We start from the raw sequence: 13,514 nt of genomic DNA on the forward strand, positions 1-13,514 counted from the left end.
ACCAGCAGAGACGAAAGAATAAATAATTGTTGCGCTGAAAACTATTGCTTTTGTTGTTTGTTTTTTTTTTAGATAAAAGAAGTAAAATCAGAAAAATCAAATGTATTTTAAACTATTTATGTATAAAGATGATTAAATTAAAATCAAAGTCACTTTCTCTGTGACTTCAACACTAAGAGAGTTTAATCTAAGTTATGCTTGTTTTTGGATGAGAGCGAAACAGAAACCAGCAGCTGCAGGAAGGCTGAGATTGCGGTTTTAAACTGTATTTGTGTTTGTTTGGTTTGGCAGTTTTATGGCATTCCTACACAGGTTGTCACAAGTCTGACAAGTTTGGCAACATTTAATATTTATCAATATTCAGCTTCTGTCCTCTTTTTAGGCAAGGGAATGCAATTTCAGCTCCAGACAAGTAAAGACAAGTATTAAGTTTAATACATAATAAAGCCAATGAAGGGACACTGAAACATTAATCATTATTCCCCTCAGTCATTTAAATTTGAATTATCGACTAGAGCATCACGTTTCAAAATGAAGTTTTATTTAATCATTATCAAATATTCCCAGGTCCCAAATATGGATCATTTTAACTACTCATCATTCATCGACTGAAAATTATCCTTCACAGCTTAAAAAAAATAAAAATAAAGATTAGCACGAGCAGCGATTGTACTATAACATAATATAAAAAAAACAGAATTAATTAATGCTAATAATACAACTTTATATAAAAAAACCTAATGTTTCCTCCAACACTAACAGTTTGTTTATCTTCTCTTGACTGTTCACATACTGAAACTTAACTCACCTAACTGTGAGCATAAACGTCACCTTTTTTGGATCTTTACAGAAATTCTTCCCAGACTTTTAACAGAAATTAGTCAACATTAATTACACAAAAAGTATTTAAATTTGTACAAATTAACCCTTTAATCAGTCCCCATTTTTGATCTACTATATTTACAGTCACATATTTTGTTACAGGTGGACTGAACAAACTAATATAGGATATATACCAGTCATTTTATTTACACTGTACATCTATAAAACCTTCATCCTGCAGCTGCAATCAATAATATAATCAATAAGTATTATTATTTTATGAAATCGCTGATTTAACCTGTGCTTCGTGTCACCATGGTTATAGCCTGTGTGATGTCATGTTGTGATTTTTCTCCTCACCGCCTTCTGGACGTCACTCTTTAACCCCACCAGCGTTGCTTAGGAGGTGGAGGTGTGGTAGGCGGTGCCACGTCGAAAACTGCCTCTTGTCCGACCGACGAGCACACGTAGTAGAGGTTGGCACCCAGCATGACCAGGATGGGGAAGAAGGAGAAGCCAAAGCCGAGGCCTCTGATGGTGCTGCCCAGAGAGAGGCAGAGCCAGTAGATCAGCCTGCAGGACAGAGAACAGACCAACAGGAAGGTAAGGATGACAACTTACAGCGGGTCCGAGTAGCTTAACCTGAAAAACATCTTAACTTCTTCACCTTAAAAACGTACAAATATAAATGACTGTAATAAACCTAACAGGTCAAAGTTACAGCCAGTTAAATATTCACCTATTCTATACAAACTTGGTGGTTTCGATGATATCAATAAACACAGGGTTTGCCTGATCACTTGTGCAGTTCCTCAGATGACCACTTGAGGGTGTCATCCAAATGCACAGCAGAAGTAAACATGTTTACAGTCTTCTTTTTAAGGTAAACATACCTGCCAAACACAAATATGATGGTGAGCAGCGGCACCAGCTTGACCAGGTCCTGGCTGATGTAGGTTGCCATGACAGCAAGCTGCAGGAAGTAGAAGAGGAAGAGGGCCAGCGATTCGTTGACATAGTGCCAGTGCACCGCCACGTCCTCGTTCGCCAGTTTACTCTGATAGAGGGGCTTCAGCACGCTGTAACGCAATCGGGCCACACCCTGTACCACCACACCTGCACACACACACACAGCATCATCACCTGTAGGCGTTTTTTTTTTACCTCAGTGCATTAAGAAAACAAATCTCTTACCGAGCAGGATGGGGATGGTGGCGAAGAACGAGCAGCGGAGTGTGTACACCACCCTGAGGGGGGCGCTCTGGAGTAGCGGTAAATCAAAGGGAAGGAGTGCGTAACCTCCCCACATCAGCAACGGGAAGAGGAGCCCTGCAGCTACTACTGCTAAAGCTAGCCTCATCTTCTCACTGCAGAGGTGCTCCAACAGGTCTGAGGAGGACAAGAACATACACATGTACATTTTATTGTATATGAACTTTTTGTCTGTCAATAAAATGGACTTCTGAATTTCTTTACTTCTCTTTTAATTTATATTTCAGTGATAAAACCTTGATAAACTGAACAACTGACAATCATGGCCGAAACCGTCACTGTCAACAGGAGTGCATCCCTTCCTTGGTTAGCGGGATACTCACACAGCTTGTCGTCCTGTTCGGTCCATTCCGGGTAAACCTGCACAGCTGAGTCGGGCTCCATCAGCGGCTCCTCCACCTCTTTCTCTATGAAGTGCCTGCTCTCCTCAGGAAGCTCTTTGTTGGACGGACACATGATGGTGACATGTGGAGTGAAGCCTAGGGCAGCTTTCTCTGAGCTCCACTTCGACTTCTCTTCTTCTTCCTCCTCCTCCTCTTCCTCATCATCTGCGAGTGAGCCGTCGCCTCCATCGTTCCGCTGCACCTCGATCTCATCGTCCCTCCACCTCTCACCTTCAGGCATGCTCTCCCTCCATTTGGCTTTGGTTTTGGTGACACTCTCCTGGTTCTGCTCCTCTGACAGGTCCTGGCTCCCTCCACCGATCCCGGTGTCCCTCTCTTCAGGCTCCGAGACTCCCTTTTCTGAGCAGACTCCATCCTCGTAGTCCATCAGAGGAATTTTGTGTTTGTCTCCAGGCCATGGTAAAGTGGCCGGCTCCAGATGAGCAGACCTGGCCATTTCTTCTTCTTCTTCCTCCTCCTCCTCCTCCTCCTCCTCCTCGTCCTCTTCTTGATCTTTTTCCTTCTTCAACTCCTCTTCCTCCTCTTCCTCTGTATTTTCTTCTAAACTGATACCATCTTTACTCCCTGCTGTTTGTGTCTCTGTATTTGGACCAGCAGGTGAAAGAATCGCCTCCTCGGCTAAATCTGGGATTACACTGCCTAACACGGCCATTCTCCTGCGTTTCAAATCCAGTTCTTTTTCGGTCAAATACGTGTTGCAAGTGTCTGATGTAAACAACTCGTCCTTCAGCTGTTACAGTTCATTTTTGGCCACATTTGCTGATTCTCTCTGTGAGGCTGAAGGGGAAAAACATACAATGTTTGAAACAGATCTCAGCTTAAGAAAAAAAAAGAAAAAGAATCAAAGTTCATTGTTTATCATGGGTGTGTTACCCTATATGGCCTGTCCTGCCCTTTGTTGAGGCCAACAGTGTGTGTGTGTGTGTGTGAGACAGATCCTAGAAAAGGGAAACATTATGTATATAGTAGCATCATTTTAATCTAGTCATTAGCTTTCTAATTTCATTCCAGTGAAGTCAAATACAATAAAGATAGTTTAATGATTTGAACTATCACATGACAGAGCCCTTTTATTTTTTTCCAAACATAAAGTCAGACCCTGTTAGATCTTCAAATTACAATTACATAATAAAATAAGTTTTAAATATAATCCACTGAAGCCTTCACAAACACTTTAGTGTATAAGCACACTCACAAACGGATCCTGAATCTGGATTGTCTCTTAAAAAACAGAAACCTGCACACACCTTTTTGTTATGTTTGTTATGACGACTGAAAGACTCCTGTGGATTTTAGTGAAGTTATTGAGGCCTCCTGCAGGGCACATAGTTTCACACATACTTTAGCTAAAACTAAAACTTGTTTAGCGACTACGTATTTACGACCGAGTCCTGTGATATTTCAACAAAGCACAGATATCACACGTTTAAAGTTCACGTACCTGGTTGTTGTTACTTCACCATCACTAAAACAAGACGTAAATTTGTGTGTAAGTAGCGAGTTTAGACTTTGTTTTTCCCCTAAAAGTAAAAGGAAGTCACCTGGCAGGTGGGACCAGGTGCAGCATGTACTCTTTAACCGCAGCACAGGTTCCGGTGAAGACGTATCACTCCGCATCTGTTTCCGTAAACTACAAACAGATTAAAATATATATTTTTTTATTTTCTTTCAGGAAGTTAAATTAGAAGATACATATCTGTATCTTATTTTTAAACTATTATTAAATATCTACATAGTTACCAACTATTTGTAGCATCGCACAAAATTAGCTTAACAAACGTTGGTTAGCAAGTCTCGCGAGAGTGACCTGCGCCAACGTGTTTTTCTTCGGCACAACTTTGAAATCAGAATTATCGGAATATTTTTTTTATATTGTGATGAATGGTGCAATATTTATTGATTTTCAGAAGTGACGTAATTGCTACAATTGTAGGATCACGTCACTTTTTCCCCATTGGAATTATTAAACTCAGGGTTAACCGTTTCTCTGCTGCAAAGGGGCGTGGCTAGAAGCCCATGTGACACAAACAGGAAGTGACTGAATGGCTGCTCAGTGAACTGTAGTTTCAAAACAGAGAAGTTGTAGTCCTTTCACCTGTCTCCACAGATGCCGCAATATTGCAACTACTTACAGAAAAATACATTTATTATTATTTATTTTTAAAATTTTAAGGAAACACAGGTTTTTATTGTTTCATGTATTAGTTTTAGTTTTTGAGTGAGTCATCTGTCACAACACACATTCTTTGCTCTGGCTGCTGGTATGACTCAGGTGCATAGTACATCAGTGAAGTAGACAGGAGTGGTGAGTGGAGCCACTAACACCATAATAAACAGTGATCTATTGCCTTTGTGTTTATGTAACATAACGATGTAGACAAACTGTCCACAGATAAACAGTGAGATAAAGCAGAACATTACAGGACACAGGCCAAAACATCTCACCACAATGGCAAATAAAATGGCAAGATCAACATTTTATTTAAACATATCTTCACAAATTATTGGCTTCTTTTTCAAAACACACAGAAATTCAAATGATCACTTAAAATTATGTGAATTCACAGTCGGATCAAATTTTGTTGTGAATTTTAAAATGTAAAACCGCCTCTGTAACTCAGAGAAGCACAATTTGGCATGTACGAACTTCCAATTTTGTTTTGACCCGACCCAAAAAGCTGTTGATATCCGTAATAATGGTGTACATTTAATGTCACACTACTTCCTAAAAGGTACTCAAAACAGGTAAAATTAATGTTCACGAAATCAATCAAATTGTTTGCTTTTGATCTCATGAGAGTCCCAAAAGATTCACAGCTACACTTCAACATTTAGAGAAACAGTAAAATAATAAAGAACCCAAGTGAAGGATATGAAATCCTCCTGAGAGCGCAGGAAGGTGCACAGGACGTTTCGTCCTCTTGAGGAATGCATCAGTGCAGGACAGACAACTCATTGATCAAAAGTATAGGAGGGTACATTCAAAGCTTTGGCAATTAAGGCAAAACAAATATGAAGCCACGATCAACTGTATGATTTAATTAATAAAATCATGACATCGTCCAAAGCCCCTAAACCCTCCTCACAGAAAAATCAGGATTTCTGATTTCAATAAAAAACTGTTTATTGTTTGAGTATTACTTTTCATTCACAGCAGACTATTGTGAATTAAAACTCCAACACCTGTTTTTTTGAGTATCTCCAGCAAGTAGCTATTACAGTATGCCAATTTTAGGTTAAAAAATAATACATTTAATTAACGCCTGACTCCAGTTCTTTCGTCATGAACCGTATCAAATCTAGTATATTTTTGTGCAAGTTAAATGTGCTGCGTGTAGGAGGTGTGACTGGGCCCAAAACTGCTCTGTATTCATGCACCGATTTGTCATAGAATCTTCAAAGTAAACCCCAAGAACACACTTCATTTTTTTCAGATTAAGACACGTGACAAGTAATGCCTTATGAACGACTGCATTGATGTACAGAACCTTTTTTTTTTTTTAAGTTTTACAGTTTGTCTTCTGTACTTTTTTCCCCTCCAAGTTTTTCCACCAACAACAACTGTTTAACTAGAACCAACTAAACAGACAGACACTACATCTGAAAGCTGCATGAAAACTGGTACAATCCTACTAAATATACTTCCACATGCCAGTTCTAGTAAAAGATTTTAGTACTTCTGCTTACTCAGATGACACAAATTAAAAAAAAGAAGCACATTAAAAATAATAAGATGACCAAGTTAGTCCAAAAACAGAACAGATGCTGTATATCTAGCTTAGTCAACAGACAAAGTGTTAAAAACTTTTTTTCTGACATGAACGTATTCTATGTTTTAAACGATAATTACTACAGCAACTTTTTTTTGGTCAGACTGAAATTGTTCATCAAGCCTGGTTACTGTTGTCAGAGCTTACATCCTGATTGACAGGAGTCTCTTGTGTACTGTCTTCAAGCCCATCTGTGTTCCCTTTTACTGCCTCTTCTTCACCTTCCATCCCAGCAGCAGGTGACACATTTTCTGCTTTTGACTGGCTGGGGAATGTGCTGTCAGTCTCCATTTCACGTGTGGCTTTATGTTTGACCGAACCTTTAGGCCGCCCCCTTTTCCGCGTCGTTGACGTGCCGCCTTCACTTTTTGGCTTGAGAGGAGGACGGCCCCTTTTTCTCGGAGGTCCATCACGGGATGGGGTTGCAGGCACACCTTTGCGTAAGTGAACGCCTCTCTTAGACTCTGACTTGCGAGGCCGTCCACGCCCTCTGCGTGGGGTTGATGGAACTCCTTCTGGAGGATCAGCACGAGGGTATTTCCTTGGCCTTCCCAATGGCTTCCACACTTTTGGCTTTTTCACCTCCTCCGGTAAGGGCACAGGGTATTTCCTCGGCCTTCCTCTTTTGCCTGGTTGTGGATGTAGTCGTGGTCGACCACGTTTCTTCCCCTTCTTAGGAAGAAGAACCTGTAGTTTCCGTGGACGGCCTACTTTACCATGTCTTACCTTGTTTAAGGAGCCTTTAGGCCGACCCCTTCCTCTCTTCAACAGCAAGGAGCTTTGTTTTCCACTTTTTTGTTCAATACTTTTTCTTGGTCTTCCTCTTCCTCTCCGAGGTGTTTTGGAGATGCCATTTGATGACAGCTGTGTTGCCCCCCCCGTGTTATTCACCACCTTTCTGGGCCTACCTCTTCCTCTTTTCTGTAAGCTTGCATTAACTTCTCCATCATTCCCCAGCTCTGCCATCAGCCTGGGTTTCTTATTTAGAGAACCCTTTGGACGACCTCTTTTCCGGGGTGTTTCAGAACTGCCTGTGCCCTCCTCCGCATCCCCACGTGTTAAACTTTCAGACTTGCGCTTTGTTGATCCTTTTGGACGCCCCCTTTTCGGCGTAACAGAACCACCATTGGGTAAATCTACAGCTGCAGCCTTCTCAGCTATGCTTTCACTGGAAGATTTTTTAGAACTACTTGCTTTCATAGGCGAACCTTCAGTCACAGAAGTGTCATTACTAGCTTGTTTCTTGGACCCTTTCGGCCTGCCTGGACCTCTAGGAGTTTTGTCAGAGTTGTGAGCATGGTTGTCCCCTGACCCTTGCTGTTTTGTGTCTTTTCTGTCAGAGAGTCGTGGACGTCCTCTCCCCCTCTGTGGTTGCGGAGACCCTCCGTTGGAATTGGCAGAAACCAACTCCGTTTGGTTAGTGCCTGTAACACTGACTTTCTGTTCCTTGGAACCTTGCGTTCTCCCTCTCCCTCGTCCTCTTTTCACTTTAACGATGGGAGATTCTTCACTGAGCTCGGATTTATTGCTCACAGCATCTTCCTGTTCCGTCTCAGCCGTCACAGTTTCTTCCTCCATATTGCTGCCTTCAGCTTGGATGACTTCTGTTGGTTTGCCCCCACTAGGACAACACAAAAAGAAAACAATATTAATTTGCAGCAATTTATTTGGCAGAATTTATAGCATTTGATTATTATTTAATAGTTTCAGATCTTTCTGATGGCATTTTAAACATGTTTCTTTGGCTTGCATGTTGAAATCAATGTGTAAAATTCTGAACACATGAGTCATTAATGGAGAATTTCTATTTTTTAAGTTGCTCTTTAAGGTAGCATATAGCTGTAAGAGTTTATAAATCTTATTTGGAACCCCTTAATACATTTTTATATACACTTTCTTATTATTTAAAGTATTAATATTAAACAATATAGTATGATTATATGTATGTAGTGTTTATTATATATATATATAGATAATTTTATGTATTTTAACAAGGTATACAATAATTCAACAACTATAAATATTCTGAATTTTTACTTTGACTGCATTGTTATACGTGCATAATTATACTTACAATTTTAAAAAAGTAATAATAAATAAAGCGTGGTCAAAAGTGATTTGTCATCTGAGCTGCAAAACAAAGCACAAAAACAAACAAACAAAACAAAACAGGCTGCAAAACCCTAGCCTAGGAAGACAATTCTACCCATATATTATTTTTTGCAAATATATTATTTATTTAACTGTAAAAATGGTTTTGGGCTATGTCTATTTTCTGGACTGCATCATTGTAACGGCGGGAAAGTATACCCACTGTGTTTAAACGGCCATAATAACACGACTAATAAACATCGCTGCATGCAAATGCTTCTTCTGTTTTCAGCTTGCATGTTTACAGTCAAATATTTTGATTTTTTTTTAATGGCACGGATCCAGTGCATTCTTAACTGCTGCGGAACAGCAGCGAATTTAATTAGATCGTGTACTATGGCTGGAGACCAGATTGTTTTTCCAGGTAATAGTCAGCTACAAAACCAACGGCGTTTATAAGAGTAGCAAGGCGGCGTGAAGCAACACAACACTGCAATCCACACAGTGAATCCCTCCCATTAATATACGCTTTGTTACGATTTTATCTTGTTTTTTCAAGAAATGTTGATTAAGTACACGTACCGTAAAGTGAAAGTGCGCGTTTTATTGTTGCTGTGATGGTTGTTCAAATTTGCGACTACTTCCGGTCGTCCTTCCCTTTAAACAGGCTCGAAAAGAAACTATAGGCAATAGTTTCAGTTCCTACCCGGTTCTGAACTTCCGGTTATTGTGTTAGCGGTGTAGCCACATACTGCACACTCGCACTCCTTTTTTTAATTAAACATATTACACAACATTGATTTTATTTCCATCAGATTCAACAATCAATCATTCTTCGAATAAACAGCGCGACTCACTGCATGCAAATAGAAGAATTTGCGTTTTGGCTGCATGTTTACAGATGTTACAGTCTGTGCATTCTTGGCTGTCGCTGCAAACCAGTAAAATTAATGTAATTTGGGCAACAACAACAACAACAAAAACTGTTATGATTGCGCACCGGATCCCAGGAAATAGTCAGCTTCATAATCGATTGCAAGAAATCAGTAGCTACCGTTGTCAGGCGGATAAAACACCGCGATCTACTCATCTCTAAGTTCGAACACTAAATATTACATTTTCATAGATGTATGATTTAGTAGACGTACCTCAAACTTTGATTTCCCATTTATTGTTGGTATGATGGTTATTTAAATATTGCAGCCGCTTCCGGCCGTCCTTCACGTTCGAAGGGCTCTGACAGAAACTACAGCGGAGATTTTTTGTTCCGACCCAGATAATCTCTGATTTACACTTCGATCAATTATCTTACAGTTTTTTTTTGCTTCTAATCTCTTCTATTGACTGTGCTTCTGACTCGAACAGTTACAGTTAGTTATGCAAAGTAATTAAAATGAATTTAATTATTTAATGTTATGTTATATCAGAATTTTCCTTCAGCATGTGCACTGTGATGTCAACTGGAGCTGAGCTCTGCCCCCTATAGACCAGTTTAATGGGTGCAAATAATAATTTGATGAAGGCAAATAAGAACTTCTTTCCTTCGCAGAGTGACAACATGCATGCTGTTACAACTGTAATACTAAAGTCTCTAGTCTGCTGATGTTTGAAGTTCCCATAATAATACATGTGAAGAATGAGTTAAATCTGGGTGTGTACAATAATTTAATCAAAAGTCAAGCTGGAGTCAACACTTGCTCTATTATAGAAACAGGTATGTCCTTTTACATGTGTTCACAATTCAAGGAGAATATATATAAATGTGAGTTCTATATGATGACTTCTTCTATCTGAATGATTACAAAAAACTTGTTGAGTTGTGTTAAAGAGAGAGAAGTGCTTGGATTTTATGAGCATGAAGTGGAAAATCATTTTGCAGAGCTGCATTCATCCCACATTTTGACCTTACTGTGCCTCCACCACAACCAAGGACCATATTGATGATGAAGAAAATGTATTGTGAGGGGGGAAAAAAAGGCAAATTAGAGTGGCAGATTAGGGTAGTAAGATAAGAGGGTGGAGTATGAGGTCAATGTCAATAAGAAGAATGCAAGAAAGGACAAAAGAAATATGCAAATGTGTTTATAACTGTGTGGGGAGGGACGGGAACGAGAGTGAAAAGCTGTCAGTTCAAAAGAGGCTGAAAGAAAATGACAGACATGACTGGAGGAAAGGAAAGGAGTGTTTGAGAAAGACAACCCCTGAGAGACTGTCGCTGAACCCGCTGCCCCGTCTCAACCCTCCTCCTCTTCCTCCTCCTCCTCCTCCACCCCCTCCCTGCCTGTGTGCTTTGCCATGGTTACCAGACAGGGCTCCCAATGCAGCCAGTTAATGTGTTTTTCAGCAGCAGGAGCGAGCTGGGTACTAATGTGTCTCAGTCTGTCTCCTGCACAATCAATGTCAACTGTCCTGGGATGCACAAACACACGAAAGGCCGAGAGCCAGGGAACACTGAGCCACCCTGGCTGAGCGTCAGGGTGAGAGTCTGAAAGGGAATCACGTCATTTTTATTGATTCACCTGGGGAGTTTAGCTTGTGCTCGCTTGTGGGAGTTAATATTAAAATGATAATCTTTACACTGATCTGATCTTCGGAGTGGGAGAGCAAAAATAACAAAAACAATACAAGATGTTTATGAATTTTATTGGTAAGAAGAATCAGAACAAGGTGCAAGAATTCCACAAGTAACAAAAACTAAAAAACAGAAGAAAGAAAAATAATTGACAAATATTTTAATAAAGTTTATTTTCTAAGAAATAATGCAGCATTTTGATCTGTAGGAATCTCATTCAGGCTTTTGATTTTCTACAGTGGCAACATGTTTTCTTCAATATTTTCAGTTGCCATGGGAAGTGTTAAAATGTCTGTAGTTAATTCTTGTCTGTTGTAAAATGTTTCCTGTCTACAGGTCCAGACTGTTGTAATTTTCAGTTGCTTGAAGCTGATTGAAAAATCCCACGCGAATCATATATCGGGGTCATGACCCTTGGCTGTCTTTTTTTTTTTTTTAAACATGAACGTATTCAGCACACAAAGCCGGCCAAAAGGAACTGCCCCCTACAGAGAACCACGCTGCGTCTTCTTGGCTTTTCGTGACAAGTGGAACGTCCCCTCTTAGGTGAGTCACTGCAGAATCCTTATAACATGATACAAAAATTATGTCTAAGTTTAATTATAGAAAAACCAGCTTAAGCTTCTAGAAGGAAATGCATGCAACTTTGTTCCCAAGGACCTCACCTGTGACCTTTCATATCATCACAGGTTAAGGGTCTCAGGGACAACGAAGCACACCAAGGAAGGGAATTATTGTTCAATTAGACTCATCCAAAGGCAAAACACCGACTATACATCTGTGATGTATGACGTATTTCAGTGGGTTCTTCGGCATTAACGTGCCATGTTGTTCATATTGTTTCCTTGTAAGCTCACTCTACCTTAGTTTTGACCTTTACGTTAATAAACAATATAACTACTGATAGCTAAAATAAGAAAATATGCTCTAAGAAGAGAGACAGTTTTATACGTCACATGGAATGATGACCGTTGCTTGCTATCGATGCAGTTCGACATGAAATATTTTCTCCCATCACGTCTGCACAACCTGGACCGGATCGCATCCTGTGGAAAGAAGCAAATTCCGTCAGAATAGGTAAATCACATCATAAATATCAGCCCTCGTAGTGTTATTTATCCCTTTTTCAATTTCTTTCCTCCTGACAAAGCCGGCGCCTGTTAGTCGGTGCAGTGTTGTGCAGTAACACATTCAAACAAAATGCCCCCTGCTGGCAGACAGAGAGACCGACACACACGTTCACTGAGGAAAAAAATCCCTCGCACTTCATATATATATATATATATATATATATATGCACAGATGGGATAACATACGCTTTAGCAGCGGCATCATAATAAATTTCATATAAACATGCGGTGGAATCTGCTTGTGCAATGTGCACATGCATGTAACATCCGCAGACAGCTGTGCCTGGAGCCGCAGACAACACTGTCGTCTTATATTTCCTACAGGCCTTGTGATCTCACAGGATTATGCAATCACTCCCCCATGACAAAGATGTTCAGCCTTGAGGGACTAACACTGATTTACTCTTACCCAGACAAAATAAATGTCACACGAGCTCTGACACTGCAGATAGCACATGAAGAATATGAGTTCAAACAACTGCCACACAGCTGTAAAGCTCCACTTGCACTACATGCACGCCTGTCCGGTTGACAGCTTCATCACAATACTCAGTCCTCAAACTCACAAAATCTGTCTCTGGCCAGGTGTATACATATGCAAACAAACATGCGACTCCACCAAAAGCGCAGAGAACGTGAAGCCTTTTGCTGTCTGTGTGAAAATTTACACTGCCTCTCTCTGTTTCCTCTTTGTCTCTGTGCTTGGAGATATTTTCCTCTGCCCCAGTTTTTATGAGCTCCTCTGTTGCTTTCAAAAGCACCAGAGACAAAGAACGGAGGATGTGAACCAGAGGCTAGAGGGAAAAATGAAGTGAAATATCCTCATTAAATAAATAAAATCTATATCAAATAGAATGAACATGAGGGTGGACGCAAATGAAGGAAGATGGCGGGTGAATGTGGTCGGTCTCGATTTGTTGCACGGCCCGCTCAAGTCATTCTGAACTCACCATTTGCCTTTGCCTGGTGTTCCTTACATGAACACACACACACATTTGTACTCATGTCAGTGTGCACATGCATACAACAAGTGCACAAAAATAGAAAAGGTACGTACGCACACACACACACACACAACACATTCTTACGATGAGTTATTGATCCGTTTTCCCCCTGAGAGGAAAAAAAACAACAATTAATCCAGTGGTAAAGAAAATAGCGCTTCATAAAACCTATCCTGCCCCATCTTCACGGGCTTCCTTTTCTCTGAGCGCCGTTCGCAGCAGCAAACAGAAAAGCTATTTCCCTCTCGCTACCCCTCCATCTCTCTCGCTCTCCTCTTTTTGTCTCTCCTCTTCTTCTATCCCTCTCTCAGGCGCTGTCCCTGGCTCTGTTTTGTGCCTGTTTCCCTCTGCCAAGTCACATCACTAATTCTCCAGGCGATTAGAGTCCGAACAGGCAACGTCTATGAGGCAGGTACGCCACATACACACGGACACACACACACACACAC

The 13,514-nt window shown here is 40.5% G+C and overlaps 2 protein-coding genes across 4 annotated transcripts; both read right to left on the minus strand.

Annotated features, from left to right (window-relative positions):
- Window positions 1-413: 413 nt before the first annotated feature.
- tmem79a (transmembrane protein 79a) lies at window positions 414-4,078 on the minus strand. Its single transcript, XM_028400439.1, has 5 exons — window positions 3,940-4,078; window positions 2,418-3,275; window positions 2,017-2,211; window positions 1,716-1,938; window positions 414-1,395 (listed from the first exon to the last, which is right to left on the minus strand). The coding sequence occupies exons 2-5, from the start codon at window positions 3,148-3,150 to the stop codon at window positions 1,203-1,205; spliced, it is 1,344 nt and encodes a 447-aa protein (XP_028256240.1). The 5' UTR covers window positions 3,151-3,275; window positions 3,940-4,078; the 3' UTR covers window positions 414-1,202.
- A 1,869-nt stretch (window positions 4,079-5,947) lies between these two features.
- On the minus strand, window positions 5,948-9,583 carry LOC114432424 (chromosomal protein D1). Of its 3 annotated transcripts, none has more exons than XM_028400434.1 (2): window positions 9,508-9,583; window positions 5,948-7,889 (listed from the first exon to the last, which is right to left on the minus strand). In XM_028400434.1, exons 1-2 carry the CDS (start codon window positions 9,525-9,527, stop codon window positions 6,386-6,388), a joined length of 1,524 nt encoding a protein of 507 aa, XP_028256235.1. In that variant the 5' UTR covers window positions 9,528-9,583; the 3' UTR covers window positions 5,948-6,385. The 3 variants fall into 3 exon arrangements, with proteins under 3 accessions (XP_028256235.1, XP_028256236.1, XP_028256239.1); XM_028400435.1 differs by lacking the exon at window positions 9,508-9,583 and adding an exon at window positions 8,942-9,017; XM_028400438.1 differs by lacking the exon at window positions 9,508-9,583 and adding an exon at window positions 8,343-8,926.
- Between the last annotated feature and the right edge of the window lie 3,931 nt (window positions 9,584-13,514).

The sequence above is a fragment of the Parambassis ranga genome, chromosome 2, assembly GCF_900634625.1.
Source record: "Parambassis ranga chromosome 2, fParRan2.1, whole genome shotgun sequence".
Lineage (NCBI taxonomy): Eukaryota > Metazoa > Chordata > Actinopteri > Ambassidae > Parambassis > Parambassis ranga.